Genomic DNA, 17,759 nt, shown 5'->3' with positions numbered 1-17,759 from the left:
ATTAAATGGCCACCTTTTAATTTTGTGTTGCAGTCTGTGAAATGCTGCAGGGGATATGTAACATTATATTACTTACACATTATTGTTACAGTTTGCAGAGTAATCTGCTGTTTGGAGCACAGAAAAAGATTTGTTTGTGATGCTTTGTTGCCAAAGGGCAGAGCTCAAAAAGGTGTGTTTGTGTGAGAGCCTGTTTCAAAAGACGTGGATATGACTTTCTAAATGGCTGTTGTAGCAACCAAAGGCTGATCAGCACATTAAGTAAAATCATTAAAAATGTCATTAGGTGTTTAAAAAAAATGCAGACAGTATTATCTAATACTACAGAACATTTTTTTTTTTAAATATAGGACTTTTCACATTTTGCTGCTTTAAAGTTTAAACATGCATGTAGTTGTGACGAATTCATGCCACCTGGAAAACTGTCATGTTCTATAATCCACCTCCCAGGTACATATATGCCAGTGGGTTACCAGAGGAATACTCCTTTATGTTCACCTTCCGAATGAATGAGAGCACACGGCACAAATACTGGAGCATCTGGCAAATTGTAGACTCGGATGGAAAGCAGCAGGTTGCAATCAACTTCAATGGCCCTAAAAAGGCCCTTGAATTTTCCTACAAAGGGACGGATGGGCGACATCACACCGTCAGCTTCTTGCAACTTCCCTTCCTGTTTGACACCAAGTGGCACAAGGTTCTGTTGAGTGTTGAAAAGACCAAACTCACCCTTTTTATTGATTGCATCAAAGTGGATTCCTTCGATACGGTTCCTAGAGGCAAGATTTCCTTGGATGGCTATACCATATTGGGGAAGCTAAAGAATAACCATGAGATATCTGTGCCGGTAAGTGTCTAGATTTTCTATGTTATGTTTTGCATATAGCTATCACTGGAAATACATTCTGGGATTGCAACAGAATTTAATGAATTATTATTCATATCCATTGAAGGTGTTACTAAAAGGGACCATTAAATACACAACTCATGTTAAATGTCGACACAAGTAACATAGCTCCCTTCTCACTCAAACTATATTAACAGGTCAAGCAGATCTGCTCACACCTCCTGCAAACTTTTGTACAAATGCTCAAGGGCTGTATGCATGACATAATTTAAATGTACTGGGCATTTCAATGGGAGCTCAAAATTCCTGTGGCACTCTGCTATAGAGGAGGAGCCATACAAGAATCTATATGCTATTGATTGTGTTGATTAGAGATTCACTGAGGAAGCCTCAAGAGTTCACAACGTGTCAGGGTCATTTGATGGTGTCAGGTAATGAGGGAGCCATGCTACTTAAATGTTCTGTGAGCACATCTCACTGAAGTAGAAGATATTAAAAGTCTGGCTATGCACATATTTTAATGGCTTTTAGCAAGTATCGGATGGCTTTCAAAAAAGTTTTTAAAAAAAATAGTAAAGGAAGACATTTAAGTGGATTAGACAAGTCATGTCTACACATTTATTGTATTGTATTGTATTGTATGTTTATCTATCTATCTATCTATCTATCTATCTATCTATCTATCTATCTATCTATCTATCTATCTATCTATCTATCTATCTATCTATCTATCTATCTATCTACTGTATCTATCTATCTATCTATCTATCTATCTATCTATCTATCTATCTATCTATCTATCTATCTATCTATCTATCTATCTTTCATGTTGGACACGACCAAATAAGAATGCTTATTCAATGTTTTTATTTAAGGTGCAAACAAAGAAGAGTAGCTCTCCAGAAAATGGTGAATAAATTGCTGACTGTAACATTACTAATGTTTAGGTCCAAAACAGTATACCTTTTTCGGGAAAACTACTCGTCTTTATAAACAATATCAGATTTTTTATAGAGTTGAGTTGAGTTACATCACCCTCGCATTTTATTTTGAGTGCACATATTATGTCTATCAACATTTGGACTTATTTAAGGTGCAACCACACAATTGTATTGGAAAGGACTTAGGGAGAGATGAATGTAGGGCAACAGCAGGTATTTGTTGAAGATTTCCCTTTGTTGCAAAATGGGTCCGAAAATCTGCATTTTACAACATCATACTGCTTATATTTTTCACAATTTAGAGCCTGGTTGATGCTGTAAATGACCAGTGGTTTTTTAAAGCAGCAATACTACCTGCCAATGGTTTTTATTATTTTTATATGTAAACCATGTGACAATGTATAAATCTACATTCTTACCTAGGCTGGCAATCTTTTGGTGCTCCTGTTATAAATCTGTCAAAATTGTGTGCCTAACATAATGGCTGCGTCAGTCAGTGTAACTCAGCAGCTACAATGTTTCCTTATATTACTAAGGTAACATTATATAATGTTACAGTCTACAGCTCAAACTGCTGGGAACATTGGCAACAAATAATCACAAACAGGAAAGTGTGACAAAGATCTTGTACTGCACAGGAAGTGGGTTAAAACCTGCTATAGAAATCAAAGGATGCTTTAAAACTCATTAAAATGGCAATAAGAGTTGAATTATAACATAAGATTTAACATGTTTTGCTGCTTTAAGTTGAATTAGCATAAGTTGATATTTACCATAGCCTATGTTTAATAAATCTGTTCATTATTTTTACATTTACCCTTATTTCGTTCCTACTTCATTTACATGGTGATTATGAGAAACAAAACCAGCTGATTGCTTTGCTTTTACCTCTAGCTACAGTATCATATAATATTAAAACTCCAAGGCAAATATCTTTAATAACCAATGTGTAACCATTTTTGTTTAACTTTCAATATCTTAATGTGAAATACTCTACAAACTTGGGCATGCGCGATTTTTCTGGGGGGTGCGCGGGCAGTTGCAGAGGCCCCGCACTCTTCCGCAAGGCTTTAAAATGAAATGCCAGGGGATGGCGTGAGGCCTCTGCAACCTCAACTTACCGAGATTCAGCCGGAGTCTGGACACGTCTCCATGGCAACGTGGTGTAAAATGATGCCAGGGGGGTAATTCGGCGTGATGTCACACGCGCGGTGCCATAGCAACGCGACGTCAATTGACGCAGCGGGTCACGAAATCTTAAGAAACAACTCATGTTTTTATTTCCATGTAATTAAGAACCTGTGAATAGACATATCAGAACCCGGTATTTCTTTCTTTATATTACCATCTCCTGAATGCAAAACTGAAACAAGAATCTACATCCGGTATCTCAGGTTTTGCCCTGTTTTTTCAGACAGAAATCTTTGATATGTCATACTCTAAGGGAATTGCTCTAATTTCTCCTCTACCACCTTTGGCAGATATTATACTGTATTTACCTGTAAAATGTCCCATTGCAGGTATATTATATAGTAAACTATTGGCAAGCTATACATTATTCAAATAAAAGTCACATCGATTTAAAAATAAAACATTAAATATATTTGTTGTTTTTAAAAAATGTAAGGCTTGTACAAAACCTAAAAGAGGCATTCACAAAACTCCAATATGTACAATGTGTCTATTCAAATCAATACAAGGAAAGGATAGAGGGAAAGGAAGGGAAAATGATTGTCCTTGTGTTAAATGTGTTGATCCAAATGCCGATATGTACAGTACAGTAGCCCTTTCAATAAAGTTGGTACAGTTTTCAATTTAACAGCAACACAGTAAGTAATACTTACTGTGCATTGAAGAAATGCAAAACGTCAACATCTTAAGCTCAACCACCTTCTGAGCTCCGGGGCAGATAATAACGCAATATCCCAGCTGTTTATAAAGAAAGAAAATGATATGAGCCACAGAATTCGCGGTGGCCCATGTATTGGAATACAGAAAAGTGCTCGTTGGTGTACAGCAATATACATTCACTTTATGACTGCAGCAAATGTTAGAAACTTGTCAATCTGTATCTTACATTTGACACAGTTAATTAACCAAAGATCTGTACACCACTTTAGACTCTAGACTAAGAATATTGATGCAAATGAACAGGAAACAAATGAGATGAAGAATTATATATATCTCAAAATAATGTGCATAGTTTAGCTACTCATGTTGATACACTCCAAGTTTCAGGCAAATGGACATGGGGAACGCTTGGAACAAAGGTAACATAGACCCAAAAGGAAAATGTCTCTGTGTTGCAGTAATTTAGCTGCTAACTTGTATTGAAACAGACACCCCACACAGTGTGAATTCACCATTAAGTAACTGATGGTAAGCCTGTATCCTTTTTTCTTTCTTTGTTTTTGAGCAGCACCTTGAAAACATCCCTTTCTCTCCCTTGTTGTCTTCTGTAATCCTGACCTTTTTTTTTTTGTACTTGCACACCAAAGATATCAGTTTCTCAAAATTTCTAAAGATGACTGCGTTGGGATTTTAAAATGGCCACTTGCATGTATGCATTATTGAGCCGACAGTAGTTGCTTGTGTTTTGGTAAATCCCTAAAACATACAGTACGCAATCAGAAATAGCAAACATGAGCAGAGTATTATCCAAAGTGTGTTTTGTTTCTGGGATTGCTGCTGTAAAAAGTTTGGCGAAGGGTAATGTGAGTTATCAGATTCCTCAGCTAAAATATCATACTCCTCAGACTTCATGTAATCTGTTATACCATTACTGGTAAAAAGCTTTTTGCTCCATTTATGCCCTTTAAATTGATGTATTTATTTTACACGTCTATTGATTTATTCTTACAATTTTACTGAAGTTTGCTCTGTGGTTGACTGAATATATTAGAAAATGGGTGCTCAACTCCAGTCCTCAACCCCCCCAACAGGTCAGGTTTTCAGGATATCCCTGCTTCAGCACAAGTGGCTCAATCAGAGGCTTAGTTAAAGATTGAGCCACCTGTGCTGATGCAGGGACTGATTGAGCCACCTGGGCTGAAACAGAGAGGTATTGAGTCACCTGTGCTGAAGCAGGGACTGATTGAGAAACCTGCGCTGCACCCTGCTCGGCCGGGCGATTCCTGGCTGGCTGTGTGCGCGTGTCTGGGGGCGCAGCCACGACATCACGGAGCTGGTTCGTCCTCATTAGGCGAACCGCTCACTTGAAACGCTTGCGAGCAGCAAAATCAATTTTGCTTGCTCAGCAAGCGGCTGAGCGCTGAGCAGGCGCGGACATCCGCTCACGCAGGCCACGTGCATTGTCGCAACATGTCCAGCGTGAGCGCGCGCGCCCGCTCAGCACCACTCTGGACGAGGCCTAAGGTTCATTAGGTGTGTAGCCCTGGTAGGTTTGGGCTATTATTCTTTCCTCCTCCTGGCAGTAATCCCTGCATAAGGGCAGGTTGCCAGGAGAAATCATGGGTTTTCCCAAGTTCAGGCAGTACACTGAGGCAGTGAAAGCAGGTCACCATGCTCTGTGTCTAATCAGAAGACACAGGGGTGGTGCCTGTTGGAGCTACTTAGGGTAATGCCACTTTCTATTTATTGTCTTTGAGAGTCTGTCCTTGCAGTGGAAGGGACAAGGGTGACACAAACCGAGCTGCCAGGACTGGCCGGCTTGAGGCCTCCCTCCAGGGGAGGGAGAGTGTACACCCCATACCTCCTACCCTGCTTAGGGGGTAGGGGAAGAGCTAGACCCACTCTTGGTGCCCTAGGCTGGAGTGAGGTCAGGACATCCTGAGGGAAGAGAGCCTGCAGTGTAACCTGTCTAAGAGAAGAGACAATAAAGATCTTGCATTTTAATCTAAACTCCTGCCTGAGAGTGAAGTGTATCGGAAGAAGGGGAAGAGAACTCTCTTGTGGGTACTTCACCCCATACAGCTGGAGGCTGCAGGAGATGGATGTGCTGCACCAGTAGAGAAGATGGAGGCACAACCCCAGAAGCCTGTCCTGTTCTCTCCCATGTCATCGCGGAAGACTCAGGGTCCCCTGTTGCCAGCAGATACGCACCACACAGAGACATGTAGCCAGAGCATTAGACTCCCTAGGAGACCCTATCTGGGATTGGGTGGGGGTAGGAGGGTTACAAGTAGAACCAAGTGAGGTAGACAGAGCATACCTGTACCATATCACCTTTAAAAGAAAATTATAAAATGTTATTAAGTGTATCTGAAGCAAATATCGCCGAAAAACGTGAGACAGTATATACAGTGAATTAATTGACAAACAAAAAAATGGAATAAAGTCCCCAAAGCTAGGATGACTAGAAAGCTGCCCTGGGTAGCTGTACCCTAAAGGTAAGATAGGTATACCTAGACCCTAGAAAATAATCAAACATAAATATGCTTAGTTATTTAGAGAACACCGTTATGGCAATAAGAGAATAGACGATATGAGATGGTAGCTGCCTACTTAGGTACTTCAATATGCTTAAACATAGTATTCACTCATTAATGCACATATAGGATAGAGTTAACTACCATGCAAAATAGACCCAGGGTTTAGTAGCCACAGATCATGGTGTACGTAAATGTATCATTCATAATTAGCATTTAAACAAGATGACCCAAATTGAAGCGAATCTGCCTGGAAGCAAAAACTGAGCTATATTTGTTCATACATATCATACATATAAAGATCGCCCATGCCTGGCCGTAATGGCCAAAAAACAGCCCAGAAGTAAAGGTACTAATACAACCGTGTCTCTCAGAAGATTGTCAGGTAGCCATTAGACGTCCCACTTGTGAGCGCCATAGGTGTGACGTCACTAAGCCCCGGGGCTACTAAACTCTAGATCTATTTAACATTATATGGTATGCTCTGTTTACCTCTTCTGGTTCTACCTAATGAACCTTAGATGGTGCTCAACCAATTCCGGGGATATTTGTATCTCAATACTTAAATTTTCCTCTCTAATTGTGACATAGAGTGCAATAAAAGGGACTATTGTGGCTTCTGGCCACTACCAATGCTTCTTTATATGTATCATTTCCCTTGCACCCAGTTATTTTATTATAGTCACGTCTTATGGTTTGAGCAGTGTGTCGCCATATAGTAGTCCAAATACTGGCCATCAGATTTCTCCCTGAATCAACATCCTTCCCATTTATACTTATTTGGTATATCTCTGTATACCTTTCCTTGCTAAAAAGATGTCCAATCTTTTTTGAACATGTCTATTGTATCTGCCATCACAGTCTCCATGGGTAATGAATTCCACATTTTAACTGCCCTTACTGTAAATAACCTTTTCCTTTGTTGCAGGTGAAATCTATTTTCCTCTAAGGATGACCCCGTTTTGTTTGTACTGCCCTTGGGATGAATAGTTCTTTTGAAAGGTCCTTTATTGACCCTGTATATATTTGTATATAGTTATCATATCCCCTCTTAGACACCTCTTTTCTTTTTAATACTCATATTTTATTGGTTTTATAAAATAATCTGTCCACATACAGAGATGAGTACACATATAGCAAAAATAAAACAATTGTGTGGAGGGGGGAGGCGAGGGTATGCAGAAATTAGAAAAAATTAAGGAGGGGAGGGTAGGGGCGCTTAGGGAATCTCAAATCAGGTTAATATACAGATACGATGGTGCAAATAAATAAAAATAAAGGTTCAAATGTACCAACTTCAGGTCAGTACAAAATAGATGAGACAGCATCTAAGTTCCTTCACTCCAGTTGAAAACAAGAGTCCTGTGGTCAGAGACAAACTCTGACTTAAGGACCTTATGTTTTAGATTAGCTGCTTCTGGCGGTACTCTCTAGACATGGCAGTACTAATGAGTCATCCAAAGACTGGACAGGAGAACCTTGCATGCTGTGATATATAAGCCACGGTTGATAAATAAGCTCTCTGGAACCTGTCACAAGTATCCCTCATGAAACTTGTCATTCTCTCCATTTGGAGAGTAGACCACATTTTATTTGTAATATATCTCATTGAGGGGAGGTTATGATCTTTCCAGTGTAGGGCTATGGCGAATCTAGTCATCGTCACTATATTCGGGATTCGTTTGTTTACATTTTGGTCCTTGTCCTGAGAAGACAAATTTAGTAGACATGCCCAAGGGCATAGTCTCCATGTGAAACCTAGAACATTTTGAATTAGTCTGTGCACCTTTGCCCAAAGTCGAGCTACCTCTGAACAAGACCACCACAAGTGCAAAAAATCCACTCGATGACCATATCCTCTTGGACACATGAACATCCCAGAGAGCCGCGCTGGAGTCAGATACCATCGATATAGGACCTTATAAGCGTTTCTTTGATGGTCATGCAAATTGAGATTTTTGAGTCGGCCTCGAAGATGTCCTCTCATTCCTCAGGATCTAATGTCCTATCAAGGTCTGTTTCCCACTTCTGTAAACTCACAACTCTCTTGAGTGCTGGTGAGGAAAATGGATGAGTAAAGCAAAGACATGGGGATTAAGACATATCTCCTCAAATACACCAAGGGTTTTATATTGAAAGCATTTAAGACTAACTATTTAAAGGCTATTTAGGGTACCTTAAGTCACTGGTATAATAAATGGACATAATCAAAATACCAGTAGCACACCTTGTTTCCCATCAATTCCTCGTACAGTATAGTCTGTTGGATTGACCATTTCCTCCTGTTATTCTGTTTTTCATTTCATCTATATTCTGTTCTTCGGCATTTGCAAAAACAACAACCAGGCATGATAACAAAAAAACACCAAAAAGGGATTTTTTTGTAAAATATATAATGGCCAACATTAGAAAGGAGACACAATAAAGGTGTGGCATGTAAAGAAGTGACAAAAATCCTCCTCCTTAAACTCGATTTCAGTTGCCCTTGTGTGCACCTAGGTACTAAGCTCAAATTTCTCATCTGTGCCAGCTGCATCTAAAAAATATATTTTCCATAGATTTTGGCACACAGAAATGGCCCGCTCTTAGCGTACAGATTTAAAGCTTATGTACTAAAACATAATATTTCTGTGCACCACAAAATTGACTAAAAGTGCGTAAAAATCATCTGCCATGTTCAATTTGGCGTACGTAGACCCTGAAAAGAGTTTTAGCGCAGAATTAAGCTGCTCTGTATCGGTCCGAACATGTATTTGGCACAGCGTTAAAATGTCATTTTATAGGATCACAAAATTTTATTATTTTCACCACATGGCTATTATCAATAATATTACCCAAATAAGTGATATTCACTAAAAAAGACTGCATTTTTTGAAGGCTAGTATTACTTTTTAGCATTGATAATTGGATGGACCAAAATATATAAAATACAATTATAGGGGTCAAAGCAAACATGGGACTATTTCAGGGCAAAATATGTGCACCATTCTGTATGTATCACAGAAAAAAGTCCTATTGAAATCATTCACATTTTTTATTTGATACATACAGTATGGTTAAGCTCCCCCCCCCCCATAATTGCTCTACTTTTGTCTTGGTACATAAACCCCTTATTGCATGGGCCCCTTCCTGCAGAACAAGTGCTGGAACAACAGAAATATTCCCATGTATAATGACATAGTAGATAACGTTTGAAGAAAGACATTCTCCCAGTTGATTTGAATGTGGACATTTTTTATGGACACAGATATACATGTGCACTTGTGTCCTGCCTCTCAGCAGGTGTTCTGAAGTCCTCCCAATGTTAGTTATTGCTGGGCATCTGTCTCAACAAACTTTAAAACATTTTTTTGTTATATAAATGTCCACTAGATGGCGATAATAAACAAAGCAGCAACAAGTCACCTGCAGTAACTTTACAAGCATAGAAACGGGTTCTCTGAGCAAGGGTATATAGATAGATTATGCCAATGTTTGCGAATAATAGTAAATACATGTACTGTAGCTACACGAAAATGACACAGTTTGTAGGATGAAAATGTGTATGATTTTATGCCAGCTCTCACATATATAGACAGTTATAATATTAAAGCATTTGGAAATATGTGGCATTTTGAAAAATGACCTTGAAATGCTAGTATGCCACATTGCTATGTCATTGTTAATAAAGGGGGCACGGTTTTACATGGTACTCATATCAATACTCTGTATCTAGGCTATTGCTCAATGCTTTCATTTACACCTAAATAGTTGACATCTTGTACTGGGCTGAATTACAGCATAACACACACAGATTGTATATGATATTGTCTACAACACCACTGTCATTTGCCTTAATCATTGACACATTCTCTTAAATATTTTCAACTTTTTTAATGTTTATACAAGTAACATGTCTTTAGAACTGCAGTTTGTTACCTTCCAGACTTTAATTTTAAAGCAGCTTTTTTTTGCATTAATTTTTTAAGAGACCTCTTCTTGCCCTTTCCAAAGCAGTTTTAAATTATTATTTTAATCCGATGCTCTGTTCAGGAGATATAACTGTTTGAAATATTAAGTGTCCTGCATGCAGCTCTTCCCAGGGCCCAGTGCAGTCTAAATGTTATTTATTTTCTTTTACCTACGGAGTACATTGATACATTCCACCCAGTTATTATCTTGTGGGCCAACCACTACTTACTCTGGTCCTTAGGGATATTGGTATCTCATTTAAATTGATAGCTCCCCCTTTCTTTCCCATTGAGTGCATGTTGTAGGGACTATTTGTGATCATTCTGGTGACATTCTTGTGTTATGTTTTGCTATTGATTTCCCTCTTGTACCTTTGTTGTTCTAGTTATGACTTTATACATAGTATACTGTACAATGTGGTTCAGCGGTTTGTCAAAGTGTAGTAGCAATCTACGTGTTACCATGGCAACCTCAGAAGCTGGAAATGTAGGAAATCATGCTATTTAAACTTTTTATTTAAACAGCAGGACATGCTCTGGCAGCAATATACTAACAGCATATTAGTTAATCTCAGGTAGGCTTCTGGGGGATGGAGATGTGCTGCTTTAAAATGGCAATAGGCAGGGCCACTGACAGCTTTCCCAGGGCCCAGGACTAGAGTTTGCATCAGGACCCTCCATGTCGGCGACCTTGTGAGCCCCCTCTTCTTTCTCTTACACTCCCCTTTCTCATACCCCATCACTCTCATTCACTTTCCCTCCTCTCTCTCACTCTCCCTTTACTCTCCTCCTTCCTCTCTTAGGCTGCGTCCCCACTGGCGCTGACTGCGAAGAAGTGGAAGCGGCAAGCGCAGAGCGCACAGCACGCTCAGCACCAGTGGGGACACAGCCTTAGACCCCCTTATCCCCCTCCTCTCTCTCATTCTCCTCCTCTTCCACCCCTTTCCCCCTCCCTATTTACAGCCCCTCTCTCTCTTACACCCTCTCTCCCTTTCTTACATTCCTCTCCCTCACTTAAAACCCCGCTGCCTCACTTACACCCCCTCTCATCTCTCCCTCCTCATCCCCCCTCACTCTCATAAACCACAATTATCTCTCCCCCTCACTCTCTTACACACCTCACGCTCCCCCTCCTCCTATTTCACCCTCTCATCTCTCACTCAATGCCCCCCTCATCTCACTCAATCCCACTGTCTCTCAAATCCCCCTCCCTCTCTCAAATCGCCCCTCTTCTCTTCACACTCAATTCCCCTTGCCTCCTCCCACTCAATCCCCCACTCCTCACGCTCAATTCCCCCTACCCCCTTCAAACTCAATTACACCCTTTCTCGCCTCACATTCAATTACACTCTTTCTCCTAACTCAATTACACCCCTATCCTCATTCAATTATATCCCTTCCCTTACTCAAGTACCCTCCACCTCCTCATACTCTTTCCACCCCCCCCTACATACAGTACATATATATATATATATATACACACACACACATACACACACACACAGACACATCCAATAATTTCCCCTTACCATGGGGGAGGTCTCAAGTGCCACACCACTCCCAGATCCGGATGAGCCCAACTTCCAGTGCTGACTGGGGGGGTTTGAGTTGATGGCAGAAACTGGGGAGAGATGGGGCCTGGCAGCCCACAGAATCCCGACACCCAAACGCAGAAGTTGGGTCCGACCTGTGGCCGGGCCCAACTTCCAGTGCCGGCTGACTGGGCCCCTTACAGGTATCATGGCCAGGGCAGTTGTCCCAGCTCTCCCTGTTGGCAGCCCTGAGAATAGAGAGCATGCCTAATCAATTATAGGTTTCATTAAGAAATATGTGCTCTTGTTTGAGATTTTGTTTATCTTGAGGTGAAATATCTATGTAGAGATTCCCCTAAAAGTAAAACAGTCTGACGGTGAAGGTTACACTTTCTTGTAATGGTTCCCCAGACATTTTTGTAAATTACAAACCACACTAATTCTATGTATCAACCCAAAGACAACGGGCTTTACTTCTACAAAGTTTTACATCACCTTGGACCTAATGGATTTTTAAAAAAGAGTATAAAGGGAAAAAGGATGATGCACAATGATGCAGAATTTGATCATCTAATATCATGGCTCATATAACTCCTGCCTTTCATCTAATTGACACTCCCTAACCACAAGATGGTACACAGGGGGTGAAAATAGGCGCTAAATACCTTGATGCAAGATAAGAATGACATCAGTTCTGCTGCAAAGTTGCACTTGTCTGTCTCCCTTACTATCCCTATGTCTGTCTCCCTTACTATCCCTGTGTCCGTCTCCCTTACTATCTCTGTGTCTGTCTCCATCTCCCATACTATCCCTGTGTCTGTCTCCCTTACTATCCCTGTTTCTGTCTCCCTTACTATCCCTGTGTCCGTCTCCCTTACTATCCCTTTGTGTGTTTCCCTTACTATACCTGTGTCCCTCTCCCTTACTATCCCTTTGTCCGTCTCCCTTATTATCACTGTGTCCCTTACTATCCCTGTGTCTGTCTCCCTTACTATCCCTGTGTACCCGTCTCCCTTACTATCCCCATGTCTGTCTCCCTTACTATCCCCGTGTCTGTCTCCCTTACTATCCCCGTGTCTGTCTCCCTTACTATCCCCGTGTCTGTCTCCCTTACTATCCCCGTGTCTGTCTCCCTTACTATCCCCGTGTCTGTCTCCCTTACTATCCCCGTGTCTGTCTCCCTTACTATCCCCGTGTCTGTCTCCCTTACTATCCCCGTGTCTGTCTCCCTTACTATCCCCGTGTGTGTCTCCCTTACTATTCCTGTGTCTGTCTCCCTTACTATTCCTGTGTCTGCCTCCCTTACTATCCCTGTGTCTGCCTCCCTTACTATTCCTGTGTCTGTCTCCCTTACTATTCCTGTGTCTGCCTCCCTTACTATCCCTGTGTCTGCCTCCCTTACTATCCCCGTGTCTGCCTCCCTTACTTTCCCCGTGTCTGCCTCCCTTACTATCCCCGTGTCTGCCTCCCTTACTATCCCCTTGTCTGTCTCCCTTACTATCCTGGTGTCTGCCTCCCTTACTATCCCGTGTCTGTCTCCCTTACTATCCCCGTGTCTGTCTCCCTTACTATCCCCGTGTCTGCCTCCCTTACTATCCCCGTGTCTGTCTCCCTTACTATCCCCGTGTCTGTCTCCCTTACTATCCCCGTGTCTGCCTCCTTACTATCCCCGTGTCTGCCTCCCTTACTATCCCCGTGTCTGTCTCCCTTACTATCCCCGTGTCTGTCTCCCTTACTATCCCCGTGTCTGCCTCCCTTACTATCCCCGTGTCTGCCTCCCATACTATCCCCGTGTCTGCCTCCCTTACTATCCCCGTGTCTGCCTCCCTTACTATCCCCGTGTCTGCCTCCCTTACTATCCCCGTGTCTGCCTCCCTTACTATCCCCGTGTCTGCCTCCCTTACTATCCACGTGTCTGTCTCCCTTACTATCCCCGTGTCTGCCTCCCTTACTAACCCCGTGTCTGCCTCCCTTACTATCCCCGTGTCTGTCTCCCTTACTATCCCGTGTCTGCCTCCCTTATTATCCCCGTGTCTGTCTCCCTTACTATCCCCGTGTCTGTCTCCCTTACTATCCCCGTGTCTGCCTCCCTTACTATCCCCGTGTCTGCCTCCCTTACTATCCCCGTGTCTGCCTCCCTTACTATCCCCGTGTCTGCCTCCCTTACTTTCCCCGTGTCTGGCTCCCTTACTATCCCCGTGTCTGCCTCCCTTACTATCCCCGTGTCTGCCTCCCTTACTATCCCCGTGTCTGCCTCCCTTACTATCCCCGTGTCTGCCTCCCTTACTATCCCCGTGTCTGCCTCCCTTACTATCCCCGTGTCTGCCTCCCTTACTTTCCCCGTGTCTGCCTCCCTTACTATCCCCGTGTCTGCCTCCCTTACTATCCCCTTGTCTGTCTCCCTTACTATCCCCGTGTCTGTCTCCCTTACTATCCCGGTGTCTGCCTCCCTTACTATCCCGTGTCTGTCTCCCTTACTATCCCCGTGTCTGCCTCCCTTACTATCCCCGTGTCTGCCTCCCTTACTATCCCCGTGTCTGTCTCCCTTACTATCCCCGTGTCTGTCTCCCTTACTATCCCCGTGTCTGCCTCCTTACTATCCCCGTGTCTGCCTCCCTTACTATCCCCGTGTCTGTCTCCCTTACTATCCCCGTGTCTGTCTCCCTTACTATCCCCGTGTCTGCCTCCCTTACTATACCCGTGTCTGCCTCCCGTACTATCCCCGTGTCTGCCTCCCTTACTATCCCCGTGTCTGCCTCCCTTACTATCCCCGTGTCTGCCTCCCTTACTATCCCCGTGTCTGCCTCCCTTACTATCCCCGTGTCTGCCTCCCTTACTATCCCCGTGTCTGCCTCCCTTACTATCCACGTGTCTGCCTCCCTTACTATCCCCGTGTCTGCCTCCCTTACTATCCCCGTGTCTGCCTCCCTTACTATCCCGGTGTCTGGCTCCCTTACTATCCCGGTGTCTGCCTCCCTTACTATCATCGTGTCTGCCTCCCTTACTATCCCCGTGTCTGTCTCCCTTACTATCCCCGTGTCTGCCTCCCTTACTATCCCCGTGTCTGCCTCCCTTACTTTCCCCGTGTCTGCCTCCCTTACTATCCCCTTGTCTGCCTCCCTTACTATCCCCGTGTCTGCCTCCCTTACTATCCCCGTGTCTGCCTCCCTTACTATCCCGTGTCTGCCTCCCTTACTATCCCCGTGTCTGCCTCCCTTACTATCCCCGTGTCTGCCTCCCTTACTATCCCCGTGTCTGTCTCCCTTACTATCCCCGTGTCTGTCTCCCTTACTATCCCCGTGTCTGTCTCCCTTACTAACCCCGTGTCTGCCTCCCTTACTATCCCCGTGTCTGTCTCCCTTACTATCCCGTGTCTGCCTCCCTTACTATCCCCGTGTCTGTCTCCCTTACTATCCCCGTGTCTGTCTCCCTTACTATCCCAGTGTCTGCCTCCCTTACTATCCCCGTGTCTGCCTCCCTTACTATCCCGTGTCTGTCTCCCTTACTATCCCCGTGTCTGCCTCCCTTACTATCCCCGTGTCTGCCTCCCTTACTATCCCCGTGTCTGTCTCCCTTACTATCCCGTGTCTGTCTCCCTTACTATCCCCGTGTCTGCCTCCCTTACTATCCCCGTGTCTGCCTCCCTTACTATCCCCGTGTCTGTCTCCCTTACTAACCCCGTGTCTGCCTCCCTTACTATCCCCGTGTCTGTCTCCCTTACTATCCCGTGTCTGCCTCCTTACTATCCCCGTGTCTGCCTCCCTTACTATCCCCGTGTCTGTCTCCCTTACTTTCCCCGTGTCTGTCTCCCTTACTATCCCCGTGTCTGCCTCCCTTACTATCCCCTTGTCTGTCTCCCTTACTATCCCCGTGTCTGTCTCCCTTACTATCCCGGTGTCTGCCTCCCTTACTATCCTGTGTCTGTCTCCCTTACTTTCCCCGTGTCTGTCTCCCTTACTATCCCCGTGTCTGTCTCCCTTACTATCCCCGTGTCTGTCGCCCTTACTATCCCTGTGTCTGTCTCCCTTACTATCCCCGTGTGTGTCTGTCTCCCTTACTATCCCCGTGTCTGTCTCCCTTACTATCCCCGTGTCTGCCTCCCTTACTATCCCCGTGTCTGCCTCCCGTACTATCCCCGTGTCTGCCTCCCTTACTATCCCCGTGTCTGCCTCCCTTACTATCCCCGTGTCTGCCTCCCTTACTATCCCCGTGTCTGCCTTACTATCCCCGTGTCTGCCTTACTATCCCCGTGTCTGCCTCCCTTACTTTCCCCGTGTCTGTCTCCCTTACTATCCCCGTGTCTGCCTCCCTTACTATCCCCTTGTCTGTCTCCCTTACTATCCCCGTGTCTGTCTCCCTTACTATCCCGGTGTCTGCCTCCCTTACTATCCTGTGTCTGCCTCCCTTACTATCCCCGTGTCTGCCTCCCTTACTATCCCCGTGTCTGCCTCCCTTACTATCCTGTGTCTGTCTCCCTTACTTTCCCCGTGTCTGTCTCCCTTACTATCCCCGTGTCTGTCTCCCTTACTATCCCCGTGTCTGTCGCCCTTACTATCCCTGTGTCTGTCTCCCTTACTATCCCCGTGTGTGTCTGTCTCCCTTACTATCCCCGTGTCTGTCTCCCTTACTATCCCCGTGTCTGCCTCCCTTACTATCCCCGTGTCTGCCTCCCGTACTATCCCCGTGTCTGCCTCCCTTACTATCCCCGTGTCTGCCTCCCTTACTATCCCCGTGTCTGCCTCCCTTACTATCCCCGTGTCTGCCTTACTATCCCCGTGTCTGCCTCCCTTACTTTCCCCGTGTCTGTCTCCCTTACTATCCCCGTGTCTGCCTCCCTTACTATCCCCTTGTCTGTCTCCCTTACTATCCCCGTGTCTGCCTCCCTTACTATCCCGGTGTCTGCCTCCCTTACTATCCCGTGTCTGTCTCCCTTACTATCCCCGTGTCTGTCTCCCTTACTATCCCCGTGTCTGTCTCCCTTACTATCCCCGTGTCTGCCTCCCTTACTATCCCCGTGTCTGCCTCCCTTACTATCCCCGTGTCTGCCTTACTATCCCCGTGTCTGCCTTACTATCCCCGTGTCTGCCTCCCTTACTTTCCCCGTGTCTGTCTCCCTTACTATCCCCGTGTCTGCCTCCCTTACTATCCCCTTGTCTGTCTCCCTTACTATCCCCGTGTCTGTCTCCCTTACTATCCCGGTGTCTGCCTCCCTTACTATCCTGTGTCTGCCTCCCTTACTATCCCCGTGTCTGCCTCCCTTACTATCCCCGTGTCTGCCTCCCTTACTATCCTGTGTCTGTCTCCCTTACTTTCCCCGTGTCTGTCTCCCTTACTATCCCCGTGTCTGTCTCCCTTACTATCCCCGTGTCTGTCGCCCTTACTATCCCTGTGTCTGTCTCCCTTACTATCCCCGTGTGTGTCTGTCTCCCTTACTATCCCCGTGTCTGTCTCCCTTACTATCCCCGTGTCTGCCTCCCTTACTATCCCCGTGTCTGCCTCCCGTACTATCCCCGTGTCTGCCTCCCTTACTATCCCCGTGTCTGCCTCCCTTACTATCCCCGTGTCTGCCTCCCTTACTATCCCCGTGTCTGCCTCCCTTACTATCCTGTGTCTGTCTCCCTTACTTTCCCCGTGTCTGTCTCCCTTACTATCCCCGTGTCTGTCTCCCTTACTATCCCCGTGTCTGTCGCCCTTACTATCCCTGTGTCTGTCTCCCTTACTATCCCCGTGTGTGTCTGTCTCCCTTACTATCCCCGTGTCTGTCTCCCTTACTATCCCCGTGTCTGCCTCCCTTACTATCCCCGTGTCTGCCTCCCGTACTATCCCGGTGTCTGCCTCCCTTACTATCCTGTGTCTGTCTCCCTTACTTTCCCCGTGTCTGTCTCCCTTACTATCCCCGTGTCTGTCTCCCTTACTATCCCCGTGTCTGTCGCCCTTACTATCCCTGTGTCTGTCTCCCTTACTATCCCCGTGTGTGTCTGTCTCCCTTACTATCCCCGTGTCTGTCTCCCTTACTATCCCCGTGTCTGCCTCCCTTACTATCCCCGTGTCTGCCTCCCGTACTATCCCCGTGTCTGCCTCCCTTACTATCCCCGTGTCTG

At 44.8% G+C, this 17,759-nt stretch overlaps 1 protein-coding gene across 1 annotated transcript in view; it reads left to right on the top strand.

The window, feature by feature from the left end:
* Positions 1 to 17,759, top strand: part of LOC142486543 (uncharacterized) — a 95,166-nt gene that overhangs the window by 11,583 nt on the left and 65,824 nt on the right. Inside the window, exon 5 of the mRNA XM_075585127.1 lies at positions 451 to 847. Within this exon, the coding sequence (XP_075441242.1) occupies positions 451 to 847 (397 nt within the window). The remainder of the gene's footprint in view (positions 1 to 450; positions 848 to 17,759) is intronic.

The sequence above is a fragment of the Ascaphus truei genome, unplaced genomic scaffold (assembly GCF_040206685.1).
Source record: "Ascaphus truei isolate aAscTru1 unplaced genomic scaffold, aAscTru1.hap1 HAP1_SCAFFOLD_941, whole genome shotgun sequence".
Taxonomy (NCBI): domain Eukaryota; kingdom Metazoa; phylum Chordata; class Amphibia; order Anura; family Ascaphidae; genus Ascaphus; species Ascaphus truei.
The sequence above is the reverse complement of the archived record's forward strand: the minus strand, read 5'-3'. Positions and strand labels throughout refer to the sequence as shown.